Source organism: Neopelma chrysocephalum, unplaced genomic scaffold, assembly GCF_003984885.1.
Source record: "Neopelma chrysocephalum unplaced genomic scaffold, ASM398488v2 Primary Assembly neopelma1_25, whole genome shotgun sequence".
Taxonomy (NCBI): domain Eukaryota; kingdom Metazoa; phylum Chordata; class Aves; order Passeriformes; family Pipridae; genus Neopelma; species Neopelma chrysocephalum.
The window spans coordinates 33,167,408-33,187,675 of record NW_020897694.1 but is presented as its reverse complement, the minus strand read 5'-3'; the positions used below and the strand labels follow the sequence as shown (position 1 = coordinate 33,187,675).

The following is a 20,268-nucleotide window of genomic DNA, read 5'->3' as shown; positions in this document are numbered from 1 at the left end:
AGGTTACATAAAGACCTTTGTTCTGTTCCCTACACTTCTCTTGCAGTTGTCTGAGAACAAATACCATGTCTGTGGTGCTCCTGTTGGCTCTGAAACCACACTGACTTTCAGGTAGAATTTCTTCTGCTATAGCAGGTATTAGTCTTTTCAAGAGTATTCTTGCCAGGATTTTGCCAGCAATGGAGGGCAGAGTAATACCACGGTAATTTGAGCAATCTGATTTAATTCCTTTCTTCTTATACAAAGTGATGATGACTGCATCACAAAGGTCTGATGGTAGTTCGTCTAGTTCCCAACAGCGCACCACAAACTCGTGAAATTTGGTATGGAGTGCAAGGCCCCCATGTTTCCAGACTTCGGGTGGAATTCCATCAACCCCGGCTGCCTTGCCGATTTTCACCTGCTGTATGGCTTTGAGGGCTTCTCCTAAAGCGGGGGCAGTATCCAATTCATACTTTACTGGTTGTTGTGTGATGGACTGAATTGCTGAGTCTTGAACTACACGGTTGGTACTGAAAAGAGTCTGAAAGTGTTCAGACCATCGATTCAGAATGGAGGTTTTATCTGTTAGAAGCGTTTGACCATCAGCGCTGAGTAGAGGGCTTTGTACCTGGTATGTAGGCCCGTATGCTGTTTTCAGGGCCTCACAGAATCCTTTGTGATCACCTGTATCTGCGCATAGTTGAGTTTTTACAGCTAGATCGATCCACCACTTGTTCTGGATGTCACAGAGTTTCTGTTGGAGCTTGCTGCATGCAAGACGAAAGGCTATTTTTCTTGCGTGACAGGATGGCGGTGCAAGGTGTGCTTGGTGGGCAGTTCTCTTCTTCCTCAACAAGTCCTGGATTTCTTGATTGCTTTCATCAAACCAGTCCTTGTTCTTCTTGAGGGAGAACCCTAAGGATTCTTCAGAGGATTGCAGGATGCTGCTTTTAATGTGATGCCAAATTGTTTCAGGAGAGGAATTTGCAGAATCTATGGAATGATTTTTGAGCCTAGTTTGAAGGTTTGCACTGTGGCTGATTGGAGATTGTTAACTTGGAGTCTTCTCCTTGGGATACTGCCCCTTTTAGGTTTGAATTTGAGATTGAAGTTGAGTTTACAGCGCACAAGCCAATGGTCTGTTTGTCATTCTGCGCTGGGCATCACACAGGTGTGGTGGACATCGCGGACATCTCTCCATCGCACCAAAACATAATTGATGAGGTGCCAATGCTTAGATCTGGGGTGCATCCGTGTTGTCTTCAGACTATTTTTCTGCTGAAAGATAGTATTGGTGATGGTGAGCTGTTACTCTGCGCAGAATTCTAGCAGAAGTCGACCATTATCGTTGTAGTTTCCAACACCATGCTTGCCTAATATTCCTTTCCATGCTTCAAAATTCTTACCTACTCTGGCGTTGAAATCACCAAGGATAATGATCTTATCATCTGCAGGCACCTTTTGGGTAAGGCGGCGCAGGCCACTGTAAAATTTATCTTTTTCAGTAGGGTCGGCTTGGAGAGTTGGGGCTTATATGTTGTTTAGTGGAAGGCGTAGGGAGATAATGCGGTCAGAGTGACCTGTCGGCAGATTTTCGAGTTTAGGAACAATGGAGTTTTTGATCATGAAGCCGACTCCTGAGAGATGTTTTTTGGTTCTGGGCTTGCCTGACCAAAAGAGTGTGTAACCGGCACCATGTTCTCTGAGGCTGCCTTCCTCGTGAAGGCGAACTTCACTGAAAGCAGCAATGTCGATGTTGAGACGAGCCAGTTCATGGGCAATTAGGGCAGAACGTCGCTCAGGACGTCCGCTATCCGCAGAATCGAGCATGGTTCTGATGTTCCAACATGCTAGAGTTAATTTAGGTACACCTTTGGAGGCAGGTGCATGCCTTTGTCTTTTGCTCTTTGTGCGACCGCATTGGAAGAAGATGCCCGTTGGTCTGCGGTTAACCAACCGGGTGAAGGTGGAGATGAGCTTTGTTTAGGCTACCTTTTCTAGGCCTTTCTCCAAGTGGAGCAAGCAGTGCTGTCCTTGAAAAGGCTGCTTGGTCGTTCAGGGTGCTGCCCCAAGAGACGGTCATCTCCGGTCAGTCTCAAATGACCAATATCCTGAACCGCCTGCATGCAGGGTTGAGTCTGCGGCTTCCAGTGCACCTTTCACCTGCCGTTTCGACCCTTGCCCGTCACTACAGGACTTTTTGCATGTGGGTAAAGCCTTCAAGCCTGCGCAATGGATTTTTTAGGTGAGATGCAGTATGCGCGGAACTGAACCCACCCTTTAATCCTAAGGTTCATCTGCCAGGGCCGAGCAAGCTTGGACAGTGGCAGCAAGGCCCTCAGGATGTAGGTTTAATTAGAGTGACCTTCTCTCAGATGGATGGCCTTACAGGGCTAAGCGAGCTCCATCTGCCCGGGTTTGGGATTAGAGTTGTCCTTCTCCTAGGATGACTGCCAGAAGGCTAATGAGCTCATCCTGCCCATGGACATATTATAACTGACCCTTCGGTTTTGACCTGTCTGGCATGGGAGACCCTGCCAACGGCATGTACCATCACCAGCATAGCTCACAACAATATGGGGTTACACAGACTACATTACTATTAAAACGATTAGGGCAAGACTTACACTTCCTGCTTTTCTGCCATCTATCTATATTCAATCCTAAGGAAATACGCAAAAACAACCCTTTGTCCTAACCGCCCTTGCAAGATGTAACAAATATAACCAGAACATACTGAGCTTAGGCAGTAGCTGCAGGTAAGCCAAAAACAAACAAAAGAATGAAACCATTCTTGCCTCTATACCCACCTGGGCTCGAGTACTTCTCGAGACCCTAGCCTGGCCGATACCCACAAACCCCCAGAAGAAGCCATTATCCACCCTAACCTTGCCCACCCTCCACCGTGTTACCTCATATCTTCCCACACACCACTTACTTGTGACATTTCATGCAGGGTTGCCCCACCCGCCCCGCTGCCCGCCCGCCAGTCCGAAGGAACTCCATGGCCCACCCACAGCCCACTCGGCATCCTTCCCTTCCCCCAAACCGGGCCGGCAAACCTCTGTGTGCTTTGAGGTCTCCCCTCTTCTCTCCCACAAGGGCACAGGGCCACGCCGGCGAGGCTCCCCATCTCCTTTCCCATGCCGAGGGCGGGGGCGGCCCCGCGCAGGCCCGGGGGCAGCCCCACGCTGTTCCAGCGGGGGGGCAGAGACCCAGTATCACAGTATAACTACTCCCCGAGTGCTGTAGTGTGGCAATAGATCTGCCAGCATGAGACAGATCTTTTTAATCACAGAAAATATAAATTCCATGAAAATATTTACAGAGAGATTACAAACATACAGGTGTTCTTTCATCCAATTTTATGCACATGAGTAAAACCAGTTCTTATTTCTAAGATTATTCTGATAAGGAAAAATGTAATCCCTTTATTAAGATAAATTATTCACCTTCAACTTTATAATGTATTTGTGTTTCTACTGCTTAGATACTTCAGCCATGGCTGAGGACCCCAAAGCTGGAGATGCTGTAAAAGCTCAGAAAAAGATGGTTTCTCTCTTTACAGATGATGTAAAATGCAGAAGAGAGCAAACAGAATAAGGAGCAAGTAAGACATCACTGATCTGTACAGAAATTGCAGTATTTGCAGGGGGCACACATCACAGGGAATGCAGACTATTCTGTTTACTGTAGGGGTTCACCAAACACCCATTACCTCATTTAACCTATATTTCCATGAAGACTTGTGCTACATCACTGAGATAGCCATATTAACAGTGGAAGGCCAGGCAGAAATCCAGAGAATTAGTTAAAGGAAATTAAATGGAGAAAATGAGAGTCATGCATTTGCATCTGTTTCCTATAAACCCTTAACGTGGCATAGAAGTGAGGGCATTTCCTGGTAGACACAGAACTAACCTAAAATCAACATATAAATTTGTGATACATTGGAGGTCATTATGCCCACAGAAGCTACAAACTCTTGCTGATGCCATGGACTTGCTGTGCTCTTCCAGGCTTACTGAAGCTTCATACATTACCAAGCTGGAAGAAGCTGCAGCATTTCCCTCCCAGATTATAAAAACCCTGGAAGACTCAAGTCTATCCAGATGAGTGTACTGAAGAAATTAAATGAAGTGATTCTCACCAGTCTGCAGCAGCAGAAGAAGCTTGTCCAGCATCAAAAATAGAAGCTAAAGTATCCTTAGGCAGTACAGATAAAGCTGAACTTAAGACACTCAGGATGCATGGGACAAAAAAAAAAAAGGAAAGAGATGAGCATCTTTCAATAGAAAGGGGTTTCAGAAGTAGGCTAGTTGCAGATCCTGTGCAAAGAGCAGCTGAGCAGACCTGAAAGATTCCATGCTTAGGAAGGAGAAGACACCAGATGCACTTCAGTACCCTGAGTTATGTCCTGAGAAACTGAGGCTGATGTCTGAGCAAGATGAGAAATGGGAGGAAAAGTGCATCTAGAATCTATTATTATTCTCCCAGATCCATGAAGTAAGAGCAATAGGAACTTCACCAAAAGTGTGCAAAACCAGTCAGGGTTTGTCTCCCAGAGCTACAGAACCAGCAACCAGGTCTTTACAAAAGCTGTGGCAGAAACACAAAGTAAAGGAATAACTTTATGGGTTATAGACAAGCAGGTATCAGTGCAGAGGTTGGAGTATAGTGGCTGAATAAATACAGTAAGTCCAGTCAGTTGTTTAAAAAGTCTGTGCCTACCAAGGCAATCAAAGGACGGATGAGGGGCAGAGGCGGAAGGGAAAATACAGTCAGTGGAGAGCTGGGGCCAACAGGCTTACAAATTAACAATGGAAAGCAGAAAGAGAGGTGCCAACAGAAAAAATCCTGGTGAAAACTGAAAGGCTGGAGAAGGCTCAGACTCTTAGGAGTGAACCTGACATTGAAGACCATACTCCAACACACACATGGACAATGGAGTTGGCAGAAACACTCCAAATTAGTGGCAGGCTATTGGCATGTGGAATTCTGTGGCCTTTGCCACACTGGTAGCAAACATTTGTGGCATTTTCATTCATTTCAGGAATACGATGGAATTGTGAAAGCTGGAGACACAATGTTGTTGAATGTGCTTATACTAGCAGTAAAAATATTTTTCTTCCCTAATTCTATTAGTAAATTTAAGGAAAAAAGCAAAGAAGCATTATATATTTGCACTAGAGAAAGTGGTGTTTAGCATATGCTTCAAGTCTCTGAAAATAATGCATTGAACATGCTGCTGATGTACCATGTGGAAGATCATGCCTTGCACTTGCAGAAGAGTCTGTAATGGCAACAAAAAGATATGCAAAAAATACTAGTTACTTATGAAATCACATCTAGAAAAAACTGCAAAGAGAAAGCTGTGATGTTGTTCAGTTTGATTTAGGACGTCATGTCTATAAGCCTGTACAGAAAAATAGGAGCTAACTGGGGTTTGGACTTGAACTTATTATTTTTGTAATACAGAGTTTTTAAACTTCTTGGTTTCCACAGGACTCACCAGAGCTGGGTAGCAAACTGGGCTGGGTTCTGGTTGTCTGTCTTTTCAGACCAAAAATGGGGATTCCAACAACTCCTATCAAGGTTTTTATGGAGAAACTATGGGTTTGAAGTTAAGATAAACAAATAAGTAGATAGGTAAATAGATAAGATTACAGCCCATGTAAACAAGTCCCTGCTGTGGAGGTGGAGGAAAGATTCATTTCTCAGTCAGCAGTAATGTGCCCGCCAGCAGCCTGGCTGTTGTGTGAAACCTGCATAGCTCAGTCCAACAGAAAGGGGCTTTTGCATTCCTGATGGGCTTTCCAGACAGGTGAGCACTGCCTGCCCAGCCCCGGGGGCTGGGGACAGAGGGGCTGGCAGGGAAGCCCACTAGCCGTGCCCTCCACTGGTGGAAGGGGCGACTCCTCCACCCACTGTCTCATCCCAAATAGGGATAGTAATAGTAAATAGGCCTCCACATCCCAAAACGGAGAGAACAGACATTGTGTTCACAGGTGGAGACCTTCAGCTTAGACATCTATATTTAGTGGGGATGAAGCCTTAGGTGACATAGTTGAGCGTTCTTCTTGAGGGAGAGGTCTACCTCTTGTGCACAATGCATGGGAAGAGGGAGATGCCTTTGCAAGGGGTCTTTCTAACCAGGAACAATTTGTTCCCCTTAAGGCAGGTGTCCGCACATGCCACCCTGAGGCCGTTTTGCTTTTTCTCCATGTTTTCCAGAGCAGCACTGGGCAAATGCACACCAGGCTCAGACAAGCCTGAGTCCAGCTGTGGTTGGGCTCCTTCTTTATCTGTCTCTTCTGTTCCTTTCTCCTTCAATTACCTGTTTTCTACTTGTTTGTTCCTGGCTCCTCCTCTTGTGTCCTACCTCTGTGAGGGCCTGTCCGCATGGATGGGTAGAGAAGCAGGAGTGAGCAGAGCTGGTGAAAACACGGAGGCAAAAACATCCATTTGCTGAACACCAACATGAACCAGCATAATTTTTGTCAGGGGATGGGGAAATCTGGTCTATAGCTTATATCTACAAATCATCTAGTTGCAGTAAGGGTGACAACTGGCAGACTTCCTCTGCAGTTGGTGAACAGGAACAGTACCATTATCCAGCAACAATGCCCACTCAGTGGCAAGCTAGCTGTTCAATGTTGATTTGTCATCTTGAACTGACCATGTGAGAAGCCTGTGCCAGTGTATGCCAGAGCTGAACAAACCAAACTTGATTAACAAGTCCAGGTTGCATGGGGCTTAGAGCAAGGTGTCCTTGCCCATGGCAGGAGGATTGGAACTAGATGATACCTAAAGTCCCTTCCAACCCAAAACATTCTATGATTCTATGAACCAGCAAACTTTCATTAAAGATTCAATTTTCAAAGCACACAGGAACAAGCAACCCTCCAAGCAGGGTTGCAGCAAGGAAAAAGAAAGGAAAACTCTGGCAGGCAACCTCATGATTTTTTCTTTCAGGTTGAGGCTAAGATAGAACTAGTGGTTCATTCAGTCCCCAGTGCTATTAAACAAACCTACCCCATGCTCTATATGGCTACTATTGGAGGTCTCTGAGTGTTTCATATCACGCTACAGTTGTCATCACACTAGTCAGCCCAGCACCTAGTGTGTCTCACCAGCAGTGGGACAGCCCACAGGAAGAGTAGAGCATCCATGAACTTTTGTTCCTTGCTCACAGCATACCACTGTCAAGGAGACAGATGCACATCCCAGCCCTGTTGTCTGGATCCACTCTGAAAGGCTGCACGCAACAGGTCATGGGATGTGGCCAGGGAGGGTTGCAGATAACAACAGTTCCCTTTTAGCTCTGGGCCCTGAAGGGTGGCATTCACTGCCCGCCCGACACTGCTCCCGCTCCTGGCCATAGCCCCTGGCAGTTGCAGCTGCTTCACATGCCAAATGCTGCCCATCTGCATGGGCCAGGGAGCCACTGGACATCTATACCTTGCTTCAGGGGCACAAGGACAGCAGTGTCTAGGTGATACTGAGAGGTCTACCAGGGCCATCACATTACTCTCTGTATAAGAAGATGCAAATACAAGAGCAAATGCCCTTTTATGCAGGAGCACAGACGTCAAAAGAAGCATGAGACAGTACTTATTTCACAAAAGGAGTTTCATGTTCAGAAGTCATCCCATATCCTTAGGGTTAATCATAACTCAGCTGAGGCAATTACAGAAGTAAACCTTTATCTGTGTGGATTTCCCATTTACACACAGAAACAAATACTGAATGGCACCAAATATTACATCTCTGTGCACCTATGCCAGCCTCCACATGTGTTCCAGAGTAACCACATATGCCCCCTCTACACTTTCCCACCCTGCACTGGTGTGGTCTGGAGTGGTACCAGAAAAATAATTACTCCAGGACAGTTATGCTGGTGCCCATGCAGATACAAACCTCAGTCTTAAATGGGGTTATGGAGTCATTATTTCTGTATACAAGGCAGAGCAGAGAATGACGTCTCTAGTGGAGATGAAACTAATTTACTCAAACTGGGAAGTTCTCTGAATTTTTCATAAAAGGAGGTATTTGACTACTATGATTTTTCAGTAAAGTTTAATAGTGGTTCACAAGGTTTTTTCTTCCCATCGAAGTTAAATATTTCTCTCCCATTTTTTCCCATATATGTGTATAATTAATGGCAATATGTAATTATAATTAATGATACACACTTACTTGATATATGGTTCTGCTAGGAAAGTTATATCACACATTACCTAACATGTCCCAGCTCCATTTCACAGACTCCATTGTGTTGGTTTGGTTGAGCAGAAACATCTCCACCTCTACAGCGTTTAACTCAGCATTTGCCAAACTGGTAAAAAGAATTTTCTTTCCAGACTCTTTAAAGCAGAGTTGGCTCCCATAAGCTCACCTATAAGAACATCTCATCATAAATCCTTTTCTCCACATTGGACTTGAACAGAGGTGTATTTCACAAGACACTCACTTTTATCTCACTTTACAGTTTTTGTTTCTGCCCTTTTACTCTCCACTGATGTAACTCCATCAGACTAAAAGCCATACCAAAAGGAAAACAGCTCTGCATCATCACCAGGGACGATCTCCAGGGACCATGGTCAACCTTGCATTTCTGAGTTACATGCAAACATTTATCTCTGAAGGGTGGATCTGGCCACACAGAGTGCTGAGGACTGCTCAACGTTGACAATGCTAAGTCCATCTCAGGGGTAGGAAAGCATTATTTCACTTCATGACAATTCGTAACTCACCAGCTGAAAGATTTCTGTCATGCCAAAATCCCACCCCTACATAGTATAGTTCCTTCTCAGAGCAGACAGTCATCCCCAGGGTGGCTTTTCAGGCTAGTTAATGGTTAAACCAGAGCAGATACTTTGCAACCCCTCCCAACACAGCAGTACCATCATTATGATATTATTATTAGGAACTGCTGTCTTTGTCAGGCAACAGACAAGTAAATGAAAACTCATTAAATGACCCCAAAACTAGCCATGTCAGTAAATGAGTGCTCAGTATGTTCAATTCATCTCTTTCTCAAAAGCACCAGGAAAAGTGGATCTAGGCTAGGTAGAAAGGGCACTGACTACTCCTGCAAATGCTACTGCCTCAGGGTTGTTTTGACACCATTAGTAACCCAAATCTCCCAGAGGTACCACAGAGAGTTGTTTTACCATCTCCCCCAATTTAGCAGCAATTGTTACCACTCCATAAGGGATGAGAAGGTGATACAGAGGGCAAGAATGAAGCCTTGATTGCATCAAAGAACTGTTTCTAGCAGTCCTAGGAGATCGCTTTCATCAATGCAGTCTATGTGTTGAAACAGCTTTTCTGAGCAACACAGAAACTTTGATCTCCTCACTCCTGGTCCTGTGCCTTAACCACAGAGCAAGCTTGAAAATCTCCCACAGGCTTCTTCTCCCTGGTCATGCCTATACATGGGTATTTTATCTGTACTGCAAACTGCCTGGGACCGTACAAGACCATCCTGGAAACAAATATCAACATGGTACTGACATCCTGGAGCATGCAGGCAGTTTCATTTGTGGAATCCAGACAGGGAAGCAAACCCAGGACTGAAGTCAAAACTAATTTCACTGCAGTTTGTCCTGTCTTCTTACATCTTCTTATTGAATCTTTTATTACCTATCTCTCTGCATGGCAACACTGCTATCCCACGTGCCCATGTGCCACAAGGACTGAGTGCCAGCTACCAGGGAGATCTGTGTGTGTGTGTGTGTGTGTGTGTGACAAGTGGTGCTGGCTGCTGGCACAAGTGGGGTCCTGGCATCAGCTGCTGGAACAGGTGGGGTTTTTAACTCCTGTGTGGGATTGGCTGTGTCAGTGTCCTGTGAGTGTCCATGCCCCTCTGGGACACATGCACGGCTTCACCACTGGTTGAACCTGCAAAGGGGAAAGAGGCAGCCTCGTCGCTGCCCCAGGGTCCCTTAGACAGATTTCAGACAGGAGGGTGCTGGGCCAGGATGGCAGGAAGAGATGGCCACACTCTTAACCATCCCTTAACAATACTGTAAGAGACAAAATATCCCACCACATTCCTGTCACTCTGTCAAGGTCACATGTACCCAGGGAGACTAACACCCTCCCAGGTATCTGGCTTCTAGACCATACCAGCCATTGTACAGTGTAATCCTCTAGGGATTGTAGTTTGCTCTGTCATACAACAAGTTTGTGCTATTAAATTGTCACTTCATTGGAGGGACAGAGGCAACATGACTGTTCCCTGGGTACCACCAGCCTAAATCCCCCATCTCCCCTACTGCTATTGACCACTCATTGTACAGTAGGTCCACAGGTGCAACTAAAATGTCTTCCTTTGTTCCAAAATGAAAAATTCTAAAGGTTGCTGGGCAGTATTCCACATGGGTTACTGGTACCACAAGTATCACAGATTGGAGCCTGGTCAGTGTCTCTGCAAGGAAGCAGCAGCCTCGACGATCACAGGAAAGAATGTGCCTCATTTGCACTCCACAGTTCATTTCCTTCATGGTTTTGTCCAGTCAGTTTTCCAGTCAGTTTTCCCCCAGGAATTCTCTGTCCTCTGCAGAAGCATGGAGGAAGAGCAACTCACTCAAGCCAGCTCAAATCTCACTTGGATTCCCAACACAGGTATTTCATGCATTTGATTTCTTTCTCCTGCTGTGCACAGCACTTCATAACCCATTGACTTCTGCATTGCTCAGGTCAGACAGGCCTTCTCCTATCAACTTCATTTTGGACATGGACCCTCTTCTCCACAGTGTTTCGAGGCCAGTGCGATGAAATCAATTAAAAACATTAGAAGCAGTAGAACCAGAAAGGACATGTGTGGAAGTCTTGCTCAAAAAAATCTCTCCAGTTTAGGAGGGACTTTAATGCTTTTCCTGAAGCTTTACCTGTAAAATTTTGATTTTACACTTTTTTTTTTCCCCTATGAGTTGCTGCCAAACAGGATAACAAAGCTCAGCCTAACACTGAGACCAAAAAACATTGGCACTTTTTGTCCTCTCACACTGATAAAGTTGTCACAGGGAAATGAGAAAGTTTATACTCCTATCTTGGACTTTATTTTCTAGGAGTGCTGTACCCCATCCCTATTAAGGTTTATCATCAGTACTAAGTAGATGTAAGTGCCCATTAAGTTTCTTTTCACTTAACACTGACCATTTACAAAAGAGAATCCCAGAGTATTTTATATCGTGCCCTCCATTTGACATTATATCATGTCCTCCTTTACGTTATATCCATGTCCTCCAAAGAGACTTCTCAAAACGCTTCTGCTGAGACCTTTTACAGGTCATGCTGCTAGTCCACCACATGCAAACTCACTGGAGTGAGCTGATCAAGGATGACCACAGTCAGGAAACAACTGAGACAATTCTACTCTGTGTTTCTGAGAATCTTTGCACAATCGTACTCACTGGCCATCAGATGACTAAATGCAAAGCTGAAGAATCTGGCAGATCTGCATTCATCTGCATTCAAATTTGAGACAGACACATAAATCAGCACAATCTTTTCCAAGTATCAGGAGCATCAATTCATAAATAGTTTGTGTGTCACATTCACAGTTCTGTTGCTTTACTGCAATTTTCACTTAAGAGAAGGACATGACACCACGATAGAATATTTTTTCCACCAATTTCACACCTTTCAAACCCATTTAGGCAAAAGAACTACAGTGACATGTTTTAGTTCACACCAAAATTTTTAAGGATAGGTTCATCAGGAGATTAACCTTGAAAGGCAACATCTATAGGAAACTCTACATTTGTACATTTTCTTTAAACTAAAAAGGGAAAATATTTTGTCAATGAGATCTCTCTTTCCACTTTTTCTAGAGGAGTACTGAACAATTTAGTTTTGCACATAGTCTGTTGATTAAGATGCTTGCAGGGAGGGCAAGTACCTATATATGCTGGCCTGAAGACTTCTCTGGCTTACATGTTAAGGAACGTAAATCATGATAAAATGGTTCATGTCCCAAACTCTCTGATGAGGGTTGAGTCCTTTTCCTTCTCAGACTAGGAATTTGCATCTAAAAGCCCATTAATAGCAAATCCCATTTTTTGACCACTTGAAACAATGCTTTTTTCAAGACCAGTAACTGGCTACTCAGAAATACTATAGCCTATTAAGGAGGGGTGGGATCCACCTGTCTAGAAAAGGCAAAGGAATCTTTAGCAGCAGGCTGGGCAGCTTGGTGAAGCAGGCTTTAAACAGAAGGACCCGGGTGGTAAGTCCAAAGTGGCAACACTCAGATCATCACAACCAACTCAGGAATAAGCCAGGCCAACCAGAGCAGTGACAAATACTCCTTAGGACCAATCACTTCAAGTGTATGTATACCACTGCATGCAACCTGGGATACAAACACAAGGAACTGGAGCTCCACACACAGTCAGAAATTTATTATGTCATAGGAATGACTGAAACATGACAGGGTAACTCACATGCCTGAAGATGAAAATGGTTAGAGGCTATAGGAAATGTGGGTGGATACCCATTGAGAACTACAAGGGCATTGTCAGGGTTTACAGAGGTACAGTTAGAAAAACAAAAGCTCTGTTTGAACTGAAATTGGCCATAGATATCAAAAACCACAAGAAAGGGTTCCTCAGGTATGTAAACAAGCAGAAACAGAAGGAAAACACTGGTTTGCTGTTTAACCAGAGAGGTGAATTAGTCACTAGCAATGCTCAAAAGGCAGAGGTTCTCAACACTTTCTTCACCTCAGTCTTTACCAGTACTGTTGGGCCTCTTGGCCTTGGGAACAAAAATCCCAGTTGATGCAAACACAGACTCACCACCATCAGTGAAGGAAGAGTTGGGTGTGAACTGTTACAGGAGTTCGACCCCTACAAATTGATGGGCCCTGATATTATCCACCCAAGGTTGTTTAAGAGAGCTGGCTGACGTTGTTGTGGGTTCACTCTCCATAATCTTGGAGAAATTGTGGAGATCAGGGGATATCCAGAAGACTGCAAGAAGGCTAATGTCACCCATCTAAAAGAAGGGCTTAAAAAGATGATCCAGGAAATTACAGGATCAGCAGTCTTACTTCAGTCCCCGGGGAAGTTATGAAACAATGCTCCCAGAGGCTATCACAAATCAGATGAGGCCCATGATTGAGAAAAGTCAGCACAGATTCACCAAGGGCAAATCGTGCGTGACAAACCTGACCACCTTTTATGACAAAATAATTTCTTGGCTGATGTGGGCCAAGTGGAGGCCACTGTCTACCTGGATCTCTCCAAGGCTTTTGGTATGGTTTCCCATAGCCTCTTCCCAGAAAAAGTGATGGGTCTAGAGAAGTGATCCATGTGGCGGGTGGGGAACTGTGTGGCTGACAGGCTGCAACCAGAAGGTGGGTTAACAAGAACCATATGAAGTTCAACAAGGACAAGCATAAAGTCATGCACCTGGGAAAACAACCCAGGAGTGCAGTGCAGGTTTGGATCTACCCAGCTGGGGAGTGGCTCCATGAAAATCGACTTGGGGGTCTAGGTGGACAGTAAGCTCAATACGAGGGAACAGTGTGCTGCTGCAGCAAAGAAAGCCAGTGGTGGGTTGCATCAACACAGACGTCACCAGCAGAGATAAAAGCAGTCTTTATCCCATTCAACACCTATGAGGGCGCACCTGGAATTCTGTGCTGTTTTGGTCCCTACTATGCAAAAAGATGTGGACAGGCTGGAGACAGTCCAGAGAAGGACCACAAAAATGATCAGAGGGCTGGGAGGCCTACCATGTGAGGAAAGGCTGAGAGAACTTTGTTCAGCCTTGAGAAAAGAAGGCTTAGGGGAGACTTTATCACCATGTTCCAGTATATAAAGGGTGGCTACAAAGAAAATACTGACTGCTTACAAGGAGTCACATGGAAAAGACAAGGGGTAATGGATACAAGATAACCCTGTGGAGATTCATATTAGACTGAAGAGGAAAGTTATTAATGGAACAATCTCCGCAGAGAAATGACAGATTCGACAACATGGACAGTTTTAAGATTCAGTTGGACAGGATGCTTAACCATCTTGTCTAGATCGTGTTTTTGCCAATAAAGGTTGGAGTAGATGATCCTTGAAGTCCCTTCCAACATGATGATCTATGCAATGCTGTAAGTCAGGCCACAGATGACAAGTATCACACTGTAAAAAGGTGTCTTGAGACTCTTCTGTTAGGATGGGAAAGCAAACAAGGCAGCTTAAGAAACTTCTTTTATGCAGTTCACGGATTCCTTATATAAACAATACTTTTAACTTTTCTTGAGAGAAAAACTCTGACATTCTTTTGCTTTCCTAGAAGCAAGTTAAAAACTTCTCCATCTTATTAGTAGTCCATATGCTCCTGAAATGGGGTTTCAAACTCAAGAATGGCAATTGAACTTGGACTGAGATTTGGGCATGACTCATTCATTGCATCTCCTGAAAAGCTGACTACAGAATCTCTTTGATCAAGCTAGATGCCTACAGGGTTCCAGTGTTACCACAGCGAAGGGCAACAGATGACCACATGAGCATTTCTGTACTAGCTTCTCCACTCTTTACCCCCAGGAGAAATTCAATTCAGCAGCAAAGATAAAAGAGGTTGCTTAAGGTTTTTTTGAGTTTTGCATCTTTCAGACTCAAAAAAGATACAGCATTTTTCATCAGCAGACAGAGTAAATCTGGAGAACAGAGCACAGGCCTGACTCTGGAATCTCCAACGAGACAGAGGATCAGGACAGTAGCAAGAGATCTTCAGCACTAAACAGAGGTGTCTAAAGCTAACATATTTCAAAACTCTGACATCTTAAGAACAAATAGATAGTTTCACCACTACTTTGGAATATCAACTTTGTCTCATGAGAACTTTGAAATAATATTAACTCACATTTAATATTTAAATCTAGCTGGAAGAGAAGTCAAATGTACACACTAAAAAACTAATTAATCCACTCAGAATAGTAAAATGTTAAATAATCACATATACCTATCCTGATAATTAGTGAAGCAATGGTATGACATCACCTACTACTGGATTTTAAAGTAAAATATCAGTGCCTTAGCACAACTAGATCTTATTTTCCTACTCTTAAAAACTAGTGCATACACTGTGTGGTCAACACATAATACCTGCCCAAAGGCCCTTGACTTTGATCACTTATTCAAACAGGTCACCCTGGATGCACAATCTGTCATGATCAAGCCTTGTAAGTTGACCTAATCTCGCGATAATATGTTATACAAGCATCATCATACTCTTCTACTCACATTCAGGTACTTGATGACACCTGCCCCTTAAACTTCCTCAAAATTTTTTCCCAGGTGTCCAAGAACAAATTCACCATTTACTGACAACAGCTACCTTAGGAACAACTGCAAAAACATGGTGTTCTGCTACCATTAACATATCACATAGACTTGCTCAAGTTTACTGTAGCCCACGTTCTGTCTCTGGCAATGCACCTACTATTGGTGCAGCAGCACCAACAACGTTTGTTCAGCAGCTGTAAATTGCAGAAACGTTTCTTAGTAGAGACGTTTCAGTGTTCGTCCCATGTAGCAGCTGCATTACCATGGAAAAACACATACTGTTTTTCAATGTGGCAGAACTTTTATTTGGAAGGAAATTATATCTTCTGCATTTACATGGCACCAATTATATACAGTACACTTTCCATGATAAGAATTATGATGCTGTTCACAGAAAGTATCAAATTTGAGATAAATAACGCATAAGCTAAAATATACAAACCAGGGGTGGAGGTGAAACTATTGGCCATTTTTAATTATCTATAGAAGAATTTCAAGGAATAATGTTTATTCAATGTTCAAAAACTTTTAACAAACTTCTAGTAAAGTTAAATGAAATATTTATAATACTATTCAGTTGTTGCACAGTATTTCCAATATACAATCAAGAAGATGCACAGAACACAACACTTAATATGAAAAAAAACCTATTGCACCCACAATTTAAAGGTTTCACTGCCTTTTGGATGCTGCACTACCATATTTATATAAACATTTACAACACTTCAGTAAACACAAAGGTTCTAAATGCAGTGCAGCATTATGGGGGGCCACTTTCAGCTCTTAAAATAAATGTTAAATGCCCATATACTGTGCCATTTATTTTAAGCTGATGGTTTAAGCTGTAACCCTTAACTCCTACTGTGAGTAGCAAACACACTTTCCCCATGTTCAGAAGATTATCATCCCTCTGACTATATAGTCTATATTCTGAAACCTAAACTGTCCTTGGCTTCATTGTCATTTTGGCATTTTGCCTCAGTGCTTGTGACAACTATTCCTTATGTTATTTTTCAATGTCCTGTTAGGTAGTCCTGTGTAGAATCTGAAGCAAAAGAGTCTGCATCTTCATTATCAGAATCATCACTACTGTCATCAGCTGCTGGCTCTCCTGTCAGTGCTATCCGGGCATAATCATCAGTGTCTATAGACTTGCAGAAGTGAATGGCATACTTCAGTTTTTCCTCTAGTACTTGCTTACAGGAATACCTGGGCAGCTTCAGGAGAAAGAAGCATGTGTACGACTCAGGAAGGAAGTGGTCTGGAGGATTGTATTTATCCAATACCTGTTGAAAAAAAAAAAGCATAATATTTTTAATTCACTGTCCAAACCACAAATGAGTATCAAAATAATAATTGGCATTTGTTTTTAAACAGGATATCATATTTTTGATTCTGATGCTGATGTTTCTTAAAAGAAAATTAAAAGGCCAAATCCATTTTCCCTACACTAAGTAAACAAATAAAAACAGACATGTATGAGTTGCTTTGATTATGAATATGTGGTGTATTACTTCAGCAAATATCAAAACATGATTTGAAGATCGTGGGGGTTTAATTTAGCTGAAATTACTAACTAAGCTGAAAGAACTGCTAAATACAGGCCAGCAAAAACAGCTGAATAACAGTGGAAAACTATCAAAATCCAGAGAAATAAGTGGTTGGGCAATTAAATGAATTGTCCAAGTCAAGAGAAAATATTTATATACATTAACAGTCTCTGTTGCACTGTCAAATCTACAATGTAATGTTGCAAAACAGTTTAATGAAATCAGCCTGTTCTCTTGTTATGTCATGCTACTACTTCTCCAGTAGCAGCTTTTTTAAATACTCCCCTACATCCTCTCCATCCCATACACCTTACCTGAATAACAAAGTCCCTCCCCCTAAAGTCTGCAATAGTCCTGGGCAGCCTTGTTCTGCCCCACACAAAACGCAGGAAGAGAGATCGCTCTGTATTTGAGAAGGACTCCATCACTTCCCAGAACCACTGTATCAAGGAAGCAGTTGGTTCAATGCCTTTATAAGTCGCTACAGATTTCAGGAGATGAAGTGGAATATCTGGGCTTCCACATACCTGAAAAATAAGATCTAGTGATAGGCTATACAAGTCTGATAAAATCAATTACAGGTGATTTGTTCCCTCTATTCCTTTAAAATATTTAATTATCTTTTACACTGACAAACTGAACATTCAAATATTTGAAGTGTCATGAATAGTCTCCTATTACAATAGTACTAAATACACATCTTCCCATCAGGGGACAGTAATGAACCTTCTTTCACATTCCTGAATCACATAACAAATTAAACATTTTGCTTGGGACAAATATCTCCAATTTACCTCCTAGATCCCTGTCATGTGGGGTTTTTTGGTTCTGTTTGTTTCTTACTGAAAAAATTCATTACATCACCGCTCAGCTATATCAAAATAATCTTACTAACACCAATAGAGAAATTAAACATTTTCTAAGCCTTTTCTTGAACTGAATGTTTGCAACCACAGAGCAATCATTGTAAACAGCATTTAATGTGGGGTTTGGATTAGTAAAATGAATGAGTAAATAATCTCACTTCAAATTAGTCTGACAGAAGTAATAAAGCAGAAATTGATACCATAGTTTCCAGTTCATATCCTGTAAAGAGCGAAAGTAGAGGAACTGGAACAACACGGGCCATGCCCTCACGAACTGCTGCAACCTGTTCATCGAATTCATGAAGCCTGCAAAGAAACATTTTTGGAGTTTCTGTGAATGTTATTTCTAGCAATTATTTATAGCAATTACTGTGATATCAAGGCAAGTTTAACCATTCTCCTCAAGTCTCCAGCTATAAACCAAGGCACATTAACATTTATCACAAAATACTTGACTTTATACATCAATTCATATTGCACAGCAAGCTCAATATGGAGAGATATCTCCCAATGTTTAGGATATTTTACTCCCAGTATTATTCCTGTGCTATGCCTGGCAAAAACAAACCAATTTGGCTTGTTTCCTATTTGGAAACAACATACTCTTGGGAAAAGAGAGGCTATGTCTTGAAACCTTAAACATTCTCCATATGAGATAGACATTACAGTAAAAGAAAAATGGGTCTAAACTAAAACATGATTTCTGTGGGGACAGGAGGTTTTCTGATTTCAGGGCAGATACAGATAAGTAACATTTTGCTGCTTCTGATGCCACACATGATTTGTGTTTTGGGTTTTTTGACCTATCAAATAATTTCTGAGATGTTTTACAGAGCCCTCCAGAGCACAGATTCACATGTTTCACAAGTCCTGTCTTCAGGCTAGTCATCACCAAAATAAACAAAGATGTCAGGACAAGTTTGGTCTTTTGAATCCACTTTTCCCAATGGATTCTATTCAGGTGCTAGTTTTCCCTCTCAAGGGCTTCATATAGTAAAAACTTGATACTTAATCTAAACCTTTAAATGTTTCCCCCAAAGGCCTTTTGACTGCAAAATGCTTTAGAATTGCTTGTGTCCTTTGAGAATAGCCAGAACTGGCGATAAAACAAAGCCATTTCTTCAGAGGAATATCCACTCCAAATGAAATCCCTCTCTCTACTGTCAAAATCAGGTTTAAGTATTGGTTCATAACCATTTATAGAGTAAAAAAAAAAAAAAAAGAAAAAGAAAAACAAAGACTAATTCAGTAATTGTTGCCAGACACTAACTACAAACTAATAAGCAAGTATATAGTGATGATAGTCTTGCTCAAGCACTCTCTGAAGCAGATGACTATGGTGGAGTGAATAAAACAGCCATGAATCAGTTTCTCACCCAAATTATCTAAACTTCCATATTTCAGTAGGCACTAGACTTACTACTTCACATAGATGCTTATGGTTGCTTCTTAGCTGTGCTCATCTAGATTAGCTACCTGGCTACACAAGCAACCAAAGGCCTGTCTTTTCAAATACTGAACAATTATTTGCATTTCAGTGCAATGTTTGGCTTTTGGCCCTTTTTGACTTTCGGTTTTTTTGGTGGGTGTGCATAAGTGTCATATCCAAGCAACAAACATTTTGTGTATTCCAACTTAGATAAGAATAGAGTAAGAATTCAGCTGATACTGCCTTTGAGTGCAATTGATGATATGAAAAACTATGAGTGCAGTAGCACTAAATCTATGTTCTCTTCACAAGATCAAGCCTATTACTTTAGTGCATAGGAAGAACTAGATGCATGGGATGTTTCTCCAGCTGTAAAACTGGCTGCCAAAACTGCTCGGTCAGGTCAAATCTAGAGCCATACCTGCTTGTTTGTTCCGTTTCCTAAAAACTAAGTTTAATCTTTCTCTCCTTGGAGAGATAAGTGAAATCAGAAATTCAACACTGCAATCCTGTGAAAATATTAAAATATTTGTGCATAAGAGGTTGAAGTAGTATACTGTTTAAAAGCTGTTGCATACTTTTTGAAAGAAAATGCATATCCATGTCAACAATTTTAATGATTTCTTCAACAAACCTGTAGTTTATTGCCAGCCTCACATATTCTGCTCTGTTATCCAGTGTAATATGGGTGTACTTAGAACTCAGCTGAATATCTTGACCACTTGCATTAGGCACAGTGAACGGCAGGCTCATAGCTTCAAACTCTTCTGAAGTAGCTTCATTGTCTCGAATGTACATAAGCCCAGGAATAAAATCCTTATCAACCTTTTGAAAGTAACAAACCCGAGTTAAACTCAGTTTATTAGCATTACACAACAGCATCTCTTGTATACCAAAAGCAGAGCATCATGTGTTATCTGCCAAAAGCTTTGATGAATGTCTGACCACAATTCATCGAACTTAATTTCAAAAACGTAAAACGGCTTAGTATTTTACATAAAATTTCATTATGCTGGATGTTGGAAATTGCATGTGTTCCAGATTTCAACCTATTTGGAGAGCATTTCTCAAGAAACTGTATTTTATGAGAAAATGGATTTAAAGCTTAAAAAATTAATTATCTCTACCAATGTTGGGTTTGGTAC

At 42.2% G+C, this 20,268-nt stretch overlaps 1 protein-coding gene across 4 annotated transcripts in view; it reads right to left on the bottom strand.

The window, feature by feature from the left end:
- Positions 1–15,557: 15,557 nt before the first annotated feature.
- Positions 15,558–20,268, bottom strand: part of HERC2 (HECT and RLD domain containing E3 ubiquitin protein ligase 2) — a 108,540-nt gene continuing 103,829 nt past the window's right edge. For 2 of the 4 annotated variants that reach the window (XM_027674834.1, XM_027674835.1), the window contains 4 exons: positions 19,758–19,948; positions 17,895–18,000; positions 17,143–17,355; positions 15,865–16,564 (listed from right to left, as the gene is read on the bottom strand). In XM_027674834.1, the coding sequence (XP_027530635.1) occupies positions 16,292–16,564; positions 17,143–17,355; positions 17,895–18,000; positions 19,758–19,948 (783 nt within the window). In that variant the 3' untranslated portion in view covers positions 15,865–16,291. Of the gene's footprint in view, positions 16,565–17,142; positions 17,356–17,894; positions 18,001–19,757; positions 19,949–20,268 lie in introns of all 4 variants that reach the window. The other 2 variants (XM_027674833.1, XM_027674832.1) reach the window with 2 other exon arrangements.